Genomic DNA, 13,333 nt, shown 5'->3' with positions numbered 1-13,333 from the left:
AATTCCCCTAAATATCATTTTTGTTGCAGCAACTTCAAATTCAAAATAGTAACCCCTACAAAACCAACTAATAGAGGCAGAAACCCCTATTTTTTGCAACGTCTCACTCTTCAAGGCTGAACATGAGAAAGGCAAGGAATCCAAACAAGTCTTTGACAAATTAAAGACACAGACTAAGGGAGGGAACCAGTTATATCCCTTTCCATTAACAATTAATGCTCACACAACATTTATAATCAAAATGATTGTTGCATATTGACAGCTACATCTAACAAAGTTATGTTAAGTAAGGAAAACAAAAGTACAACTTTCCTTTTGATTCCCCATGTTTTGTACAGCAGTTAGGCTTCCCACAAAAAATAGCTCTATATCTACTTGTTTCTATCCTTGTATGTGATTATATTTGATGTTACTTCATGCTTGTACCATCATTTCTCCAAGTTTAAACTCTGTTTACAATCATTTACGAGTTAATGGTGATGCATTTTCACTGCATCGTCGGAGTTCTTGGTGACTTCATAACTGAACAAGTTTAAACCCTATGTGTACAATAATTTACGAGTTAACGTTGCTTCTTTTTCACTATGTCAGCCAAGTTCTCGTTGGTGACTTTGTAGAAGATTGTAGGACCTGCATGAGTTGTTATATGGAAATCCACCTGAAAAAACGAATTCCTTACTTGAAAAGCTCAAATTCAGCTTAAACTAGGCCTGTTTTGTGTGGTGGGTGGAATTTCGGTTTACAAAGGATTGAGATCCAAGTATGGTTTGAAATTCACTTTCTCTTTTAGGAGTAGGTGAGATACAGAGTCTGCTAAGACTGCATGTCCACCGTGTCGTTGCTGAGAATGTCTGCTGGATTGTTTTACAGAATTACAACCACGGGAATGTGGCTGTTTGGCTCGGAAGATATCAGGGACATGAGGAGCATGATCATGATAAGATATGCCATTTCCGTAAGGGTTGTGGGTGGGTTTTGAGATCTCGTGAAAGTAAACGGACTGGTTGATATGATGAAATGAGATAGAACCACCTCCACTAGTTAGAGGGCTGGATGCACCTGATGATATGGGTGATGGGGACATCCTTCCATTAACGTGTTGCGGTGACCTTGAATGTAAAAGAGGGCTTCCAATCGGGGAGACTGGACAGGATATATTTCTAGAAATTTGAAGATCACTGCAAATTTAATTGACGAAACGTACAAGGTTCATATAAGAATAGCTACTATCATGCAAAGAGGTGGCAGTATGGGCGGGTGAGTAACCTAACAGGCTTAGGTTGAAACGAGTCTTCTAGTACAGGTTCAATTTGGCCTTTTTTGGTTGATTTGACTCGCAAACACTTTATCCATTCTTTATTTTATTTTCTAAATAATTAATGTTTTCTTGAATACAGTAATTTACACTAATAATATTATTTGTTGAAAAAAAATGATTTCAGAGAGTTTAATCACTAAATTGACTCAAGGCAGTTCATTTGAATGGATTTGATTTTGAACCATTTCCCTTAAAGCTAAGCTTTTCCATTTGACCCTTATAAGACAAAACAGAGACCAAATTGACCGGTTCATACGGATACGTATTAAGATTGCCACATCTAGTAATACGTGTCTGTGTGTGCCTGTACTTGTTTCCTAGGCTTGTGTCAGTTGTGTGAGTAGGGACAAAACAGCCAGACACTTGCACAGGGAGAGGGAGAATGAGATAGAGATACCTGGAACTAAAACCGGGTTTGGGTACTCTAAATGAATGATTAGCAAGTCTATCCACATCAAGTGCCCGGCGGTTTCTTAGATTACCAAGCCCCTACAAAAAAAGAACAGTTAAACAAACTGTTGGTGTATTATCTTCTAAGCCCCAACAAAAAAATAATCATCAGTCATGGAAAAAAAACTAGCACAAAAACGAGCCTATGTAACAGATGAACATATTGCAAGTTTAACAAAATTTCAAATGCAAGAAGGAAAATTACATAAGAACATAACCATTTTATTTCTATTCTAGGTGGTAACCATCTTTTTAACCCCAAAAATAACCATCATATTTTAAGAAGTGCAATTAAAGACAAGCTTCTAAGCGGCTTCCACGCTGAATTGTCATCACTTTGAAAGTGACCAGGGCGAATTAGCTCAAACCAATAATAGATTTAAACATCAGACAAGCTTCAATGCGGTTTCCACGCCGAATTGCCATCACTTTGACAGAGTGTAACAAGGGCAAATTAGCTCAAACCAATAATAAATTAAAACATCAGATTTTTTCTACTTTAAAAGGGAACATTTTGACAAAAGTTAGTTGACTTTCTATGCAATTACTAGCATTGATGTGGAATCGATTGGGATTAAGGAGACAAAATAACAGATTACTATACCGGAGAGTTGACCCCATTTGAGGTGGCAGGCAGTGGACCGGATGGGTCAGGACACGTTATCGGCCTTTCCGAAGGTGCCGTATTTCTTACGAAAGGGTGATCTAAGAGCTGAGCAGCTGTAGGACGATGCATTGGATTGCGTTGCAAACATTGCCTTACGAAATCCTTACCATCATCTGATAGATGATCAGGAATAGCTGGAAGCTCTTTACTGTTACCAATCTTAAACAAGGCAGCCACCTTTAACCAAACATTTCAAATTATTAGAAAGATGATAAAAGGAGACAGCAAATTATGCATCACATATGAAATTATGCCTGTGTTCTGAGTGATGAGATTATCATGCAAGTATGCAACTAGTGGACTTAAGAACAATGAAGTATGAACCCTCACAAAAGAGGTGTTAATTTTGTATTAATTTATAGATGAATAGGTCGATTCAGGGTATGCAGTCTCTAAAGGGTTAAGCGGGTAAAGTTCAAAAACTGTAGATCCTTTGCTGCACTACCTCCACGATAACCGATATCTCAAATTCAAACGGGTTAACAGGTCATCCAAAGTGTATTCACAACCTCCTAAATTGCTTTTAAGAAAACTAGAATATTATAGTAATTATTTTTAGAAAGCATACAGATATATAATAATTATTTTTAGAAAGCATATAGATATATAAGGGAAAATGATCCATACTGCAGACTTTACCTAAGTTTAGGTACTGCCACATTAAAAAAAGTTACAGATTAAACCTTTGAATTTGATAAACATACATAACCCCCCCTGAATTTTACATAAACCCCCCCTGAATTTTACATAATCCCCCCTGCTTTACCTAACCTTTCCCCGATATATAAATGGATTAATGGACACAAAAGAATTTCAGGTCAACTCATCCCAATGCATTTTGGTCCATAGTACAAAACTACAAATCACCTATTTTGACCCGGTACCCAATCCGTTGTATTTACCTACCTCTTCCTAACACAATACAACACACACACTAACACACATAAAGAGCAACTGGAACAACTGGAATGAGAAAACTGACCCCCTCATATTGGCTCCAAGGTGGTTTCGTTGTTGCCATTTCCAAAACCGTGCATCCAAGACTCCAGATGTCAACGGCAAGGTTAGAACCAGTAGTATTCTTTATAATCTGTGTCCATCCAGGAAGATTAGAAGTGCACCGAAGGGGAACAATGAGAAATTTTAAACTAACCTCGGGTGCCATCCAGTAAGGACTTCCTTTGAAAGATAGTGCGCATGCCGGCCCAGTGACCTGCAATAATGTTGGAAGTCATATAACAACCAGTCCATCAAATTTACAGTTACCGCATTATGTAAACTTACATGCTTTGCCATTCCAAAATCTGCCACTTTGATTCTGCCATTTGGGTCAACAAGGATATTAGCTCCTTTGATATCCCTAATACATAAATATCAAAATGCCCAAAGTATATCGTTCAATGTTCATCGTTATAAAGAAAGAACGATTTGGTTATGCGACTTGCTTAAGTTACTAAAAGATTCACCTGTGGATAGTATTCTTAGCATGTAAATAAGCAAGCCCTGATAAGATTTGCCGAGTATAACTTCGTATTGCTAGTTCACCTAATTGTCCATACTCCTGAAGAAGCTTATATATGGAACCACCAGACACATATTCCAGATAAATATAGAGTTTATCATCTACCTGTTCAAGAATCATGGGTATATAGTTCGTGTTAAATATAAAATTTTAAACTTTATTTACAAATGAACTGAAAAGAACAAAACTTGCCATTTCAGACCCATAGTACTGAACAATATTTGGATGGCTTAAACGGCTTAATAGAGAAACTTCCTGCAAAGGAGAGAAGTATCTTTGGTAACAAGTTTAGAAAAAATCAATTGAAAAAGCAACACACAAAAATAACAATTAGAGGTGGCAATTTCCACCCATATTCCTATAAAAATGAGTTAAATTGGGTTACTTTTTGTCTCTAACTCGTTAAATAGGTTAACTTAAAAGATTTAACCGAAGAGCAAACAGCTCAAATGGGTCAAATGGGTCGAGAGTCATTCAAGTGGATTCAAATGCATAAAACCTCCTAGTTTCCTCTACTAACAGAAAGTGGATTATTAGTCAAATAAATTTATAGTTTTTGAAATCACATGTATCACAATAATTACTTATAAAGTGTTTATTTCAACCCAACGCGGCCCATTTTGATCCAAACTAAAACTTATACACTTTGACCTGCAACCCAACCCAACTGCGCACCTCTTACAACCATGTTGAGCAACAGATAATAATGCCTCCATTAAAGGTTAATATACGTACTTGCCCCAACTGTTTTGCACATTCCTTTGACTTCGCATCATCAGAGAACAAAGTCACCTCCTTCATAGCACACATTTCCCCACTATCACTATACCACCAACATAATCCCAGAAGGGCAACAAATCAGGCCATAAATATCCGCTCGGTTAATGATCGAGTAAAAATTGCACGCAACCATGTATCATGTATGTCCATGTCATTTACAAGCTACCAAACACACAATTCAAATTCGATACCTGTTGAAACCGACATAAACATGCCCAAATGAACCTCTACCCAGCAGTTTCCCCTTTTTCCATCTTGAGCCTGGGCTCGTGAGATTCTCAGCCCGTCCTGGACTTCGTGGTACAGAAGGAGATGTTGCTGCTGAATTTGGGTGAGAGAAAGGTGAACAACTGGTAACTGAAATAGGAGGAAGTGGCAGCCTATGACTTTGTTGTTTTCCATCGTCTGGCCAACTATTATGTGATTCAATGGCTACACCTCCTGCTCGTGGGTGCTGTGGTGTGACTGCGCCACTTTGAATCCTAGAGCTTGGACCAGGACTTGTCATCCTAGGACTAGGCAGTGGAGAATACTCTGGACTTGGGCTACCCCTACTGGGCTGCCAAAATATCCCCGCCATGTCAACACCCATGGAATTATACCCAGAATTCTGTCCCGATCCAGGGCTGGAGCAGTGACCGGCATAAAAAGCAGAACTGATGACTTGTTCGGTACCAAATGCCCGTAATGGGCTTCTAGAAGGACTTGAAATTGAGCTGTCTGGAGCACTACTGAATGCCGCACTATAAGGTACCTGGAGATTCTGCAGGCGACTGCTTAATGGTTTTCTTCTTGGTGGTGAAGAATAGACATTATTGTTGAACAAATTATCATGTGACTTTGGTGCGTCACACAAATGAATTTTTGTAATATGTGAATGATCCTTGACTATCATGCTTCAATAAACAACAAGACAATAAGAAGAATCAATGAGAGATTTAACATCAGTGTCTAGATTACAAGAAAAAAAATAGCAATCTAATAGAGTCTAACACAATTTAATTATTTATATGAAACACAGGAAACCGAAAGACACCAAAAGATCAGACTAGAGGTGGCAAGATGAGCGGGTTCGGTAGTGGGTCAAAACGGTTGCGGGTTGAAATGGGTCATTGTTATTATGGGTCAAAAAAAAGGCGTTTGTGTTGAGTCGAAACAATTTTTTTTTCATTTGTATCTAGATGCATTATATCAGTTACAAAGACAATACTCGTAGAATTATAATACAGGTCTATGAATAAATACGATTTAGGCAGTTGTATACATTAACAATATACTTTGGATGACTTCCATTCAACCCATTACTTTTCACTAAATTTTTTGGTTTGAACCCAATAACCCAAATCACTCATAAGAAGTAGATATGTCGGAATTGCCACCTCCGCTCCATCTTTTGCTTTGGGTTTATTTACTTATACATTAGTTATATTTGAACTAAATGAAAATAAAGCTTACCTGGTAGGGCTGCCAACAGTTGCTCTACTACCAGCAGCGTAACTCGATGCCAAGGGACTATGTTGGATCGAGTCAGGTAACTCATCACTGTCACTATAACATTCACTGGAAACAGACTCTGCTCCATCATACTCAGGATGTTGAAGTGTGAAAAATGCCCGTGACTTGGATCCCTTTTCTTGTTTCAGTTTTCCCGATGCACTGATTGTGGGCTCATTAGTAGCCACAGGCGAAGGAAGATTTGTAGGAAGTGGGAGTGGTTGACCCAGAGGTCTTTCTTGGAAACTCTGGCATCTTGCTACATGTTTGGATTCTTTTGAAGGTGATACTGCCCTGGATTCAACCCTCGACAAAGATCTTTTTTCCAAAACAGCGTCACTGCGACCTCTTTGAGAACCATCTGATCTGTCATTGATTGATTTATCATCAAAAGGGTTCCTAAATTTCCTTAATGTGTCGATAAGACTCTGTTTACTTGTCTTTTTCTTCTTTGCTTTTGAGGATGGCTTACCCCACCAAGAAGACATATTTCTGGATACCAAATCAAGCTTTCAATTTATAAATTCACTCCACGTCTCAATCAATCACTCGCCAAATCTAACAAGATTATCCTTTTATGTCTCCTTCTGTACCTATATCCGTAAAACTAATCTCATTGCGTTATCCAGCTGCTTATACCACAAATTCTGAAAGATCAAATAACAACTAGCCATTGGTTAATAATTAATACCAATATATCACCCTAATCTGTTTAATCGTTTTACTGCTGTTTTCTTATATAAGACGCATTTGATAACACAATCTCATCCAATGTTGTTGAGAAAGCATTGTTAAGCCGTTCGTCATAAAAAATAAAGTTATGGAATCAGGGATATGGGAACAGAGAAAATAAATTTGATTTCTTTACTAGCTCGTAACTAAGGTTGGGACATAAAGAGATGGATGGATCAAGCAATGTACACTAATGTGACAGTGACAGCGACGTAATCCTCCATAAAAAAGTCACAAACTTTCATTAACAAAATCGTAAAGCATAAACCGGTGTGAATAGTTTTTACCATTAATAAAATGATAAAGCATAAAAAAGTCACAAACTTTCATTAATTTGGATTACGAAACCACTCGACAATCTCGGGCAATATAGGTGCATAATTATTCAATGTCAACCATATATATACTCATAAAATCTATATCTATCAAGTATATATATAATGAACAAAAATATAAACTAAACAGTTGACCTAGTCATTACATGAAACTGAAACACATGATATAAAAGTTATATCTAAATCCTTCTACAAATATTCACTAAATGTGTGGGGGTGTGTGTGTGTGTGTAACATTTTGGAAGTTAAAAATTTCAATTAACATATATAGTTATAAAGTTGATGGGGGAAGGAATAGTAAAATAAAAATTACAGCATTTGAAGATCTAATTAACTGATACTCTAATTAATAAAATAAAATCAAAACTGACCTTGTATGTATATATGTAATGTAATGTAATGTAATACAGACATGAATGTAGTAAAGAAGATGATGTAAATGTAAAATGTAAATGTGAGAGTGAAAGATAGGAGAGAATCAAAGTGATTGAAATGAAAGAGAGAAGAAAAGAAAAGAAAAGAAAAAGATTTGATTCGATTTTATTAGATTTGTTTATTACGGAGTGTGCTATTACTCGTATAATTTGTACAGGTGGCAGTAATTAGTTACTGTAATTTTGATTTCTGTGATAGTAATCGCAGTATCAACTATTACAGTACATGGTACTCTGCCTTTTTACCTTTACTTTTTACTGTCTACCAGGAGATAGATGGTAAGTGTATCAAATTTTACCAGAATCAAGATCGTATATGGAACAGGGAATTCTTATTTACTTTTTTTATACACATGAAAGTTTGGTATTTAGACGGTATCGTTAGTACTAAGCACAAAGATATTAAAATTCGAAAACCACCAAAAACGAAGTTTATTGGTATTCTTCGGTTTTAAATTTTTGAAATATTCATAAATCTATACTTTTATACTATCTAATAAAGTATAACTTTTTATTTATTATTGTTCTTAAATTTTAACTTTTGAAAAACAAAAAATATTCCTTTTTTTTACTTATTAATTTAAGCATATTCACCTAATATATTTATAATATCTTTAATGAAATAATTTACAATATATATCTTTCAACCCTTAAAATAACTACAGTACCGCTTTTAACATCAATTACCTTTACATTTGTCGCTACCACTACTACCATCACCATGGCATTACCCGGACATAAGTATAGTATATATGTACAAACAACATGTTTTAAACATTACTCCACTCAACATGTGTATCAATCACGGATCAAGTATGAGATTAAATTTTTTTGTAAATATACAAAACTCTTGTAGATTTGTTTAGACGTCTTTTTAAATTAATTAAGTTTTACTTGATTCACATTTTATGTTATTTCAAAAGGGTTTTATCATTTGAAAACTAAAATTTTCGTGAAAACTCTAAAATTGGTCAAAGCACATTGTGATCTGAATTTAACACAATGTGTTTTTAATTTTTTTTTTTTTTTAAAAACACATTGTGTTAAGTTCATATCACAGTGTGTTTGAACAATTTTCTGATTTTCACGCGCTATCAAAAATTCACTATGATTTAAAACTTAACACAATGTGTTTTTAGATTAAACAATAAAAACACATTGTATCTTTAGAAAACACAATTAAAACACATTGTGTTAGATTCAGATCACAGTATGTTTTGCCCAGCTTTCTGGTTTTCACATAAATTTTAGTTTTAAACTATTTCAAAAATACAATAATCATGAAAAGCATGCGATACTTAAATCAAATAGTTTTTTATTTTTATATAAAACTGTATAAAAATAGACTATGTGACTTTTTTAACGTATAATATCCAAGGTTACTAGTTAATGGTGAAAGACACCCTATATGGCTATATGTTCGTAAACAAACATTGCTGAGTTGCCAAAGTCCACCAAAACCACCCGCTCTTGGATAAACTAGTCACTCGGAGCCCATTGCGATAAAACTCGTTTTTTATAATTAACAAACTCTGCAACATTAAGCATACATTTTGGTTTATGAAATGTTGGAGGGTTGACAACCCACTTTTCCTTCTTTTTCTCACCACTCACTTCTAACCAATCACAGCATGCCACCTCAACCCCACCACTCGCTCACCACTCACTCACCACTCATCCAAATTTCATTGGTATCCGACCACTCACTTCACCACTCATTTTACAATTCATTTTATTTAAACATCAAATTTCAATAAACTAAAAATATTCAAATACATAAACATTACATAAATAATTCTTGGAATTAAAACAAATAAAAAAACAACATACTAAAAATACTTAAAAGATATAACATAAATAATAGAAATATGACTACTCCTCATAATCGTTCGGCTGGAGGTGTGGTAAGTTTAGACCCGCTAGATGCTCTGTCAGATCATACTGGAGAGGAAATGTGTAAGGCGTCCCGATGACTACTTAGGCGGACAACTGGATCTTCTATATGAACTAGGCAAATCGCACGACCACTATCCTGAATGATCATGTTGTGCAGAATCACACACGCATACACCAAGTTCCTAATTGTTCCTAGTGACCGTTGTCGAAACGGTCGATCAATGATATGCCATTTTCCTTTGAGAACACCAAATGCCCGTTCAATATCTTTGCGAGCTGCCTCTTGTGCCGTTTTGAACATTTTTTCTTTCTCGTCTGTCGGGTATTTGTACGCTTTAACAAACGTAGACCATGTAAGATATATTCCATCGACTAGATAGTAGCCACGTCTATAAGTACGCCTATTTACACTAAATGGAACGTAGAGAGCAGTGCCCATACGCTCGGGGAGGAACAAGGGAGATTGTTGCAGCACATTGATGTCGTTTAGAGCACCCAGAGGACCAAAAAAGGCGTGCCATATCCATAAATCCTGAGACGCCGTTGCTTCCAACATAATAGTGGGGTATTCATGATCACCCCTTTTGTATTGACCCCTCCACTCCATTGGACACATCTTCCAAACAAGATGTGTACAATCTAGACTACCGATCATTCTAGGCAAGTGATGCCTTTCTTCGTGTGCTTCAAACAAACGATGGAGATCATGTGTTGTTGGTCGCAGATATTCGGTCTTGTAAGTGTCAATGATAGCGTCACAAAAAATTGAAGACATTCACGTGATATTCTCCCGGTCATCTCTAAATACTCATCGTACTCATCAGGAGGATTACCGGTTGCAAGTTGCCGGATGGCAGATGTGCACTTCTGTATCGGTGTAAAACTCTTGGCCAACCGGGCGTCATGCGAGTCCTGAAAATACGCGTATCTCGACTCAAGATCATGCACGATCTTTAGAAAAAGTCTTTTAGGCATACGATATCTATCTTCAAAAAAATCATCGTCGTATTTCGGTTCTTCACAAAAGTAGTCGCGGTGCAACCTTTCTGAAGCAGTCCAACAGTTACGGTTCACGACTTTACGTTTCGCCCGTGAACGCGCCGTGGAACTTTCGGCTTCTTCGGACTCAATGGCGTTCGCAAACACCTCTAAACTACTATCGTCGGACCATTCGAACGGTTCGTCGATGATTGTGGTGGAACCAATATGTTTTTGCATTTTTTTAGTGTGTGTATGTTGGAGTTGTAGTGTGTTTTTTGAAAGAGAAAGTGAATGTGGTGTGTTTGATTTGTAGTTGTAGTGTGTGTGTTTTGTGTTGTGAGTTGTATGTATATATAGTAATAAAGCATTAAAAAAAAAAAAAATTTTCAAAGCTAGCCGTTACTAGCCGTTGCACGAGAATCAAGCAGCCAAAATGGAGAGGTGGACCGCGTGGTGTGACCACTCGTTTCACCCCGCCACGCGTGGTCAGGCGTTGGCGGTGGTGTTCCGTCGTGGTGCCGCAGTGACCACTCGCCTATGTTGCTACCGTTGCCAACCCCCTTATAATTCCAGCATATATATGTTCGGTGTGGTTTTTGCATCTCCCATATATAGTCTCGTTTCATAATCAAAATCCAGCAAAGATTTAAACCAACCAAGAAATTAGACAAGTGGGCACAATTGTTACCATTAATGAATATGAATACCTTGCTTCCTGATCCTACATTGTATTTGTTTATAAGTCCAACATCGATCCATTTCTACTTATAACATGCACTTGTTCGATTTTTTTCTCTTCGAGAAAAAGGAAAAAAAATTAACATATACCATGTGTAGACAAGTATGTCGGGACTAATATAACTTATATTCTTTATTAATTTTAATTTAGTTATTGTCCATGTTTTCTCTCTAGTCTTTTTCGGGTCGAATCAACGTTTGTAACAGCTCACATACAACACTGCCCATCACAATGTCTATACAAATTAAGATGATACGTAAACACATGTGTTGTTATATATTGATCAAAAATATTATCAAGACATGTCGTTGTACACTTCTGCATGTTTTTCTTTACATACACATGTTATTTTTTCGTATGTGATTATTTGTTAACGACCTTTTTTAATTCTGATGGTGGAATAGATTGTACAAATTAATGACGACCAAAATGAATTTTGTTGACAGATGTTACGCAAAAAAGTTTGAACATGCCGCTTGTGAGAAACTACATTGTTCACAAAAAATGAATCACATGAAATAAAAGACCTATCAAATATCAATGTACATTGTTAAAAATATATATATGCCATTATCGTCTTAATTGACTCCGTGTTAGAAAGTATTTGAATTGAATTCCCATATAATCCCTAAATATAGAAACTTCAATCACTATATATATTCGAAGTCAAACAATCAAGAAAAAACGTCATCCAAGTCAGGGGGAAATTAAAGTTAGAAGCCGGTGAGTGTGGCCACTTCATAGACCGAATGGTTTGATTATCAGAATTATCCCGGTAAAAGGCATTTCCTCTCCAAAAAGTGCTTGGAAATGTCCCGGAATACCCCTGGGGTGATCCTGACTATAAAATGATTTTGCCCATTTCATTTGAAACGGGCATTCCCTCCCAAAAATCTACTTGTCAACTAATTTGTGTGGGGCTGTACTCATGGTCTTACGTGATGGCTATCTTATCATATTCTTCCACACTTGGTTTTAATTAAGCACTAATCCAGAAGATTCATGCAGAATTTTCTTTAAATGGCAAAATGTATAGCTGGGATGAATTGGAAACAAATTAATTAAAACGGCATAAGGTTGAACTTATGATTTTTAATGGTCGGTTTTGATTGATTGCATACATTATATTATACTCGTATTATCAGAATATAGAATCTATTTCTATAACTAGAATAATAATATAATAATTATGTCCAATAAAATGATTTAAGAGATGCCATGGATTAATGATCAATTTTGGACGGCTTTTGACTGTAAGTCTGTAACCACTCATTAGCTCATTGTCTGGGTTTGTTTTTTTTTAACTAAAAATATTGTTTCATATAAAATATATATATTCCACTAAATATATTTATTTATTAATTTACCAAGTAACGTTGATAATTTGTTATATTCCGCGGTAAAAACTTACTCGTATATTACCACTGATGATGATACCAGTTATATTGTTTAGCCCATCAGTGCCTAAGGCCCAAGCCACGCAAGTATCTTACGCGGTTACGCCTGAAATACGGATCGATGTAAAGTTGTAAACACGTAGACCAAGGAGTTTTCGACAACAGTCTTATTGAATTAGATGTACGGCATAAGTGTATAACCAAGATTTTCCGTTTCAAAACAAGTATGGATGTCATTATATCAAAAATACTTCTGAACAAACCATCAACAGATGGGACACATAATAAGCCACGGAATAAGATAAAAGTCCAACTGGATGGAAGGGCCAGAAAAGAGAGTAATTTTTATCAATAATAACTTTCATGCAGGGTAAAAGTCAAGCCACATGGAGTGGGAAACCCATAGGCTAAATGATCGTCATTAAAGGTGACAGCTTCAGCTCATTCATGTAAAATCGGGTCATGACTCATGAGTCGCAATATTATGACCTTAAGAATGTAGTTTTTAATGGTATTCAATGCTATAAATTACAAAAATGAAAACAAAGAGAAGGACAAAAATGTGTTGAGTTCAGACTTCAGACAAAA

The 13,333-nt window shown here is 36.1% G+C and overlaps 3 protein-coding genes across 3 annotated transcripts; all 3 read right to left on the bottom strand.

Moving 5' to 3' along the window:
- Nucleotides 1-169: 169 nt before the first annotated feature.
- LOC122589689 (mitogen-activated protein kinase kinase kinase YODA-like) lies at nt 170-7,776 on the bottom strand. Its single transcript, XM_043762012.1, has 12 exons — nt 7,670-7,776; nt 6,193-6,878; nt 4,929-5,633; nt 4,693-4,780; nt 4,150-4,212; nt 3,902-4,062; nt 3,720-3,795; nt 3,589-3,648; nt 3,418-3,525; nt 2,373-2,612; nt 1,716-1,807; nt 170-1,178 (listed from the first exon to the last, which is right to left on the bottom strand). Exons 2-12 carry the CDS (start codon nt 6,717-6,719, stop codon nt 740-742), a joined length of 2,559 nt encoding a protein of 852 aa, XP_043617947.1. The 5' UTR covers nt 6,720-6,878; nt 7,670-7,776; the 3' UTR covers nt 170-739.
- Nucleotides 7,777-9,668: 1,892 nt separating this feature from the next.
- Nucleotides 9,669-10,235, bottom strand: LOC122588025 (protein ALP1-like). The gene has a single exon (XM_043760172.1). It carries the CDS (start codon nt 10,233-10,235, stop codon nt 9,669-9,671), a length of 567 nt encoding a protein of 188 aa, XP_043616107.1.
- Nucleotides 10,236-10,279: 44 nt separating this feature from the next.
- LOC122588024 lies at nt 10,280-10,846 on the bottom strand. Its single transcript, XM_043760171.1, has one exon. The coding sequence runs from the start codon at nt 10,844-10,846 to the stop codon at nt 10,280-10,282; it is 567 nt and encodes a 188-aa protein (XP_043616106.1).
- Between the last annotated feature and the right edge of the window lie 2,487 nt (nt 10,847-13,333).

This window comes from Erigeron canadensis, chromosome 2, assembly GCF_010389155.1.
Source record: "Erigeron canadensis isolate Cc75 chromosome 2, C_canadensis_v1, whole genome shotgun sequence".
NCBI classification, from domain to species: domain Eukaryota; kingdom Viridiplantae; phylum Streptophyta; class Magnoliopsida; order Asterales; family Asteraceae; genus Erigeron; species Erigeron canadensis.
The sequence above is the reverse complement of the archived record's forward strand: the minus strand, read 5'-3'. Positions and strand labels throughout refer to the sequence as shown.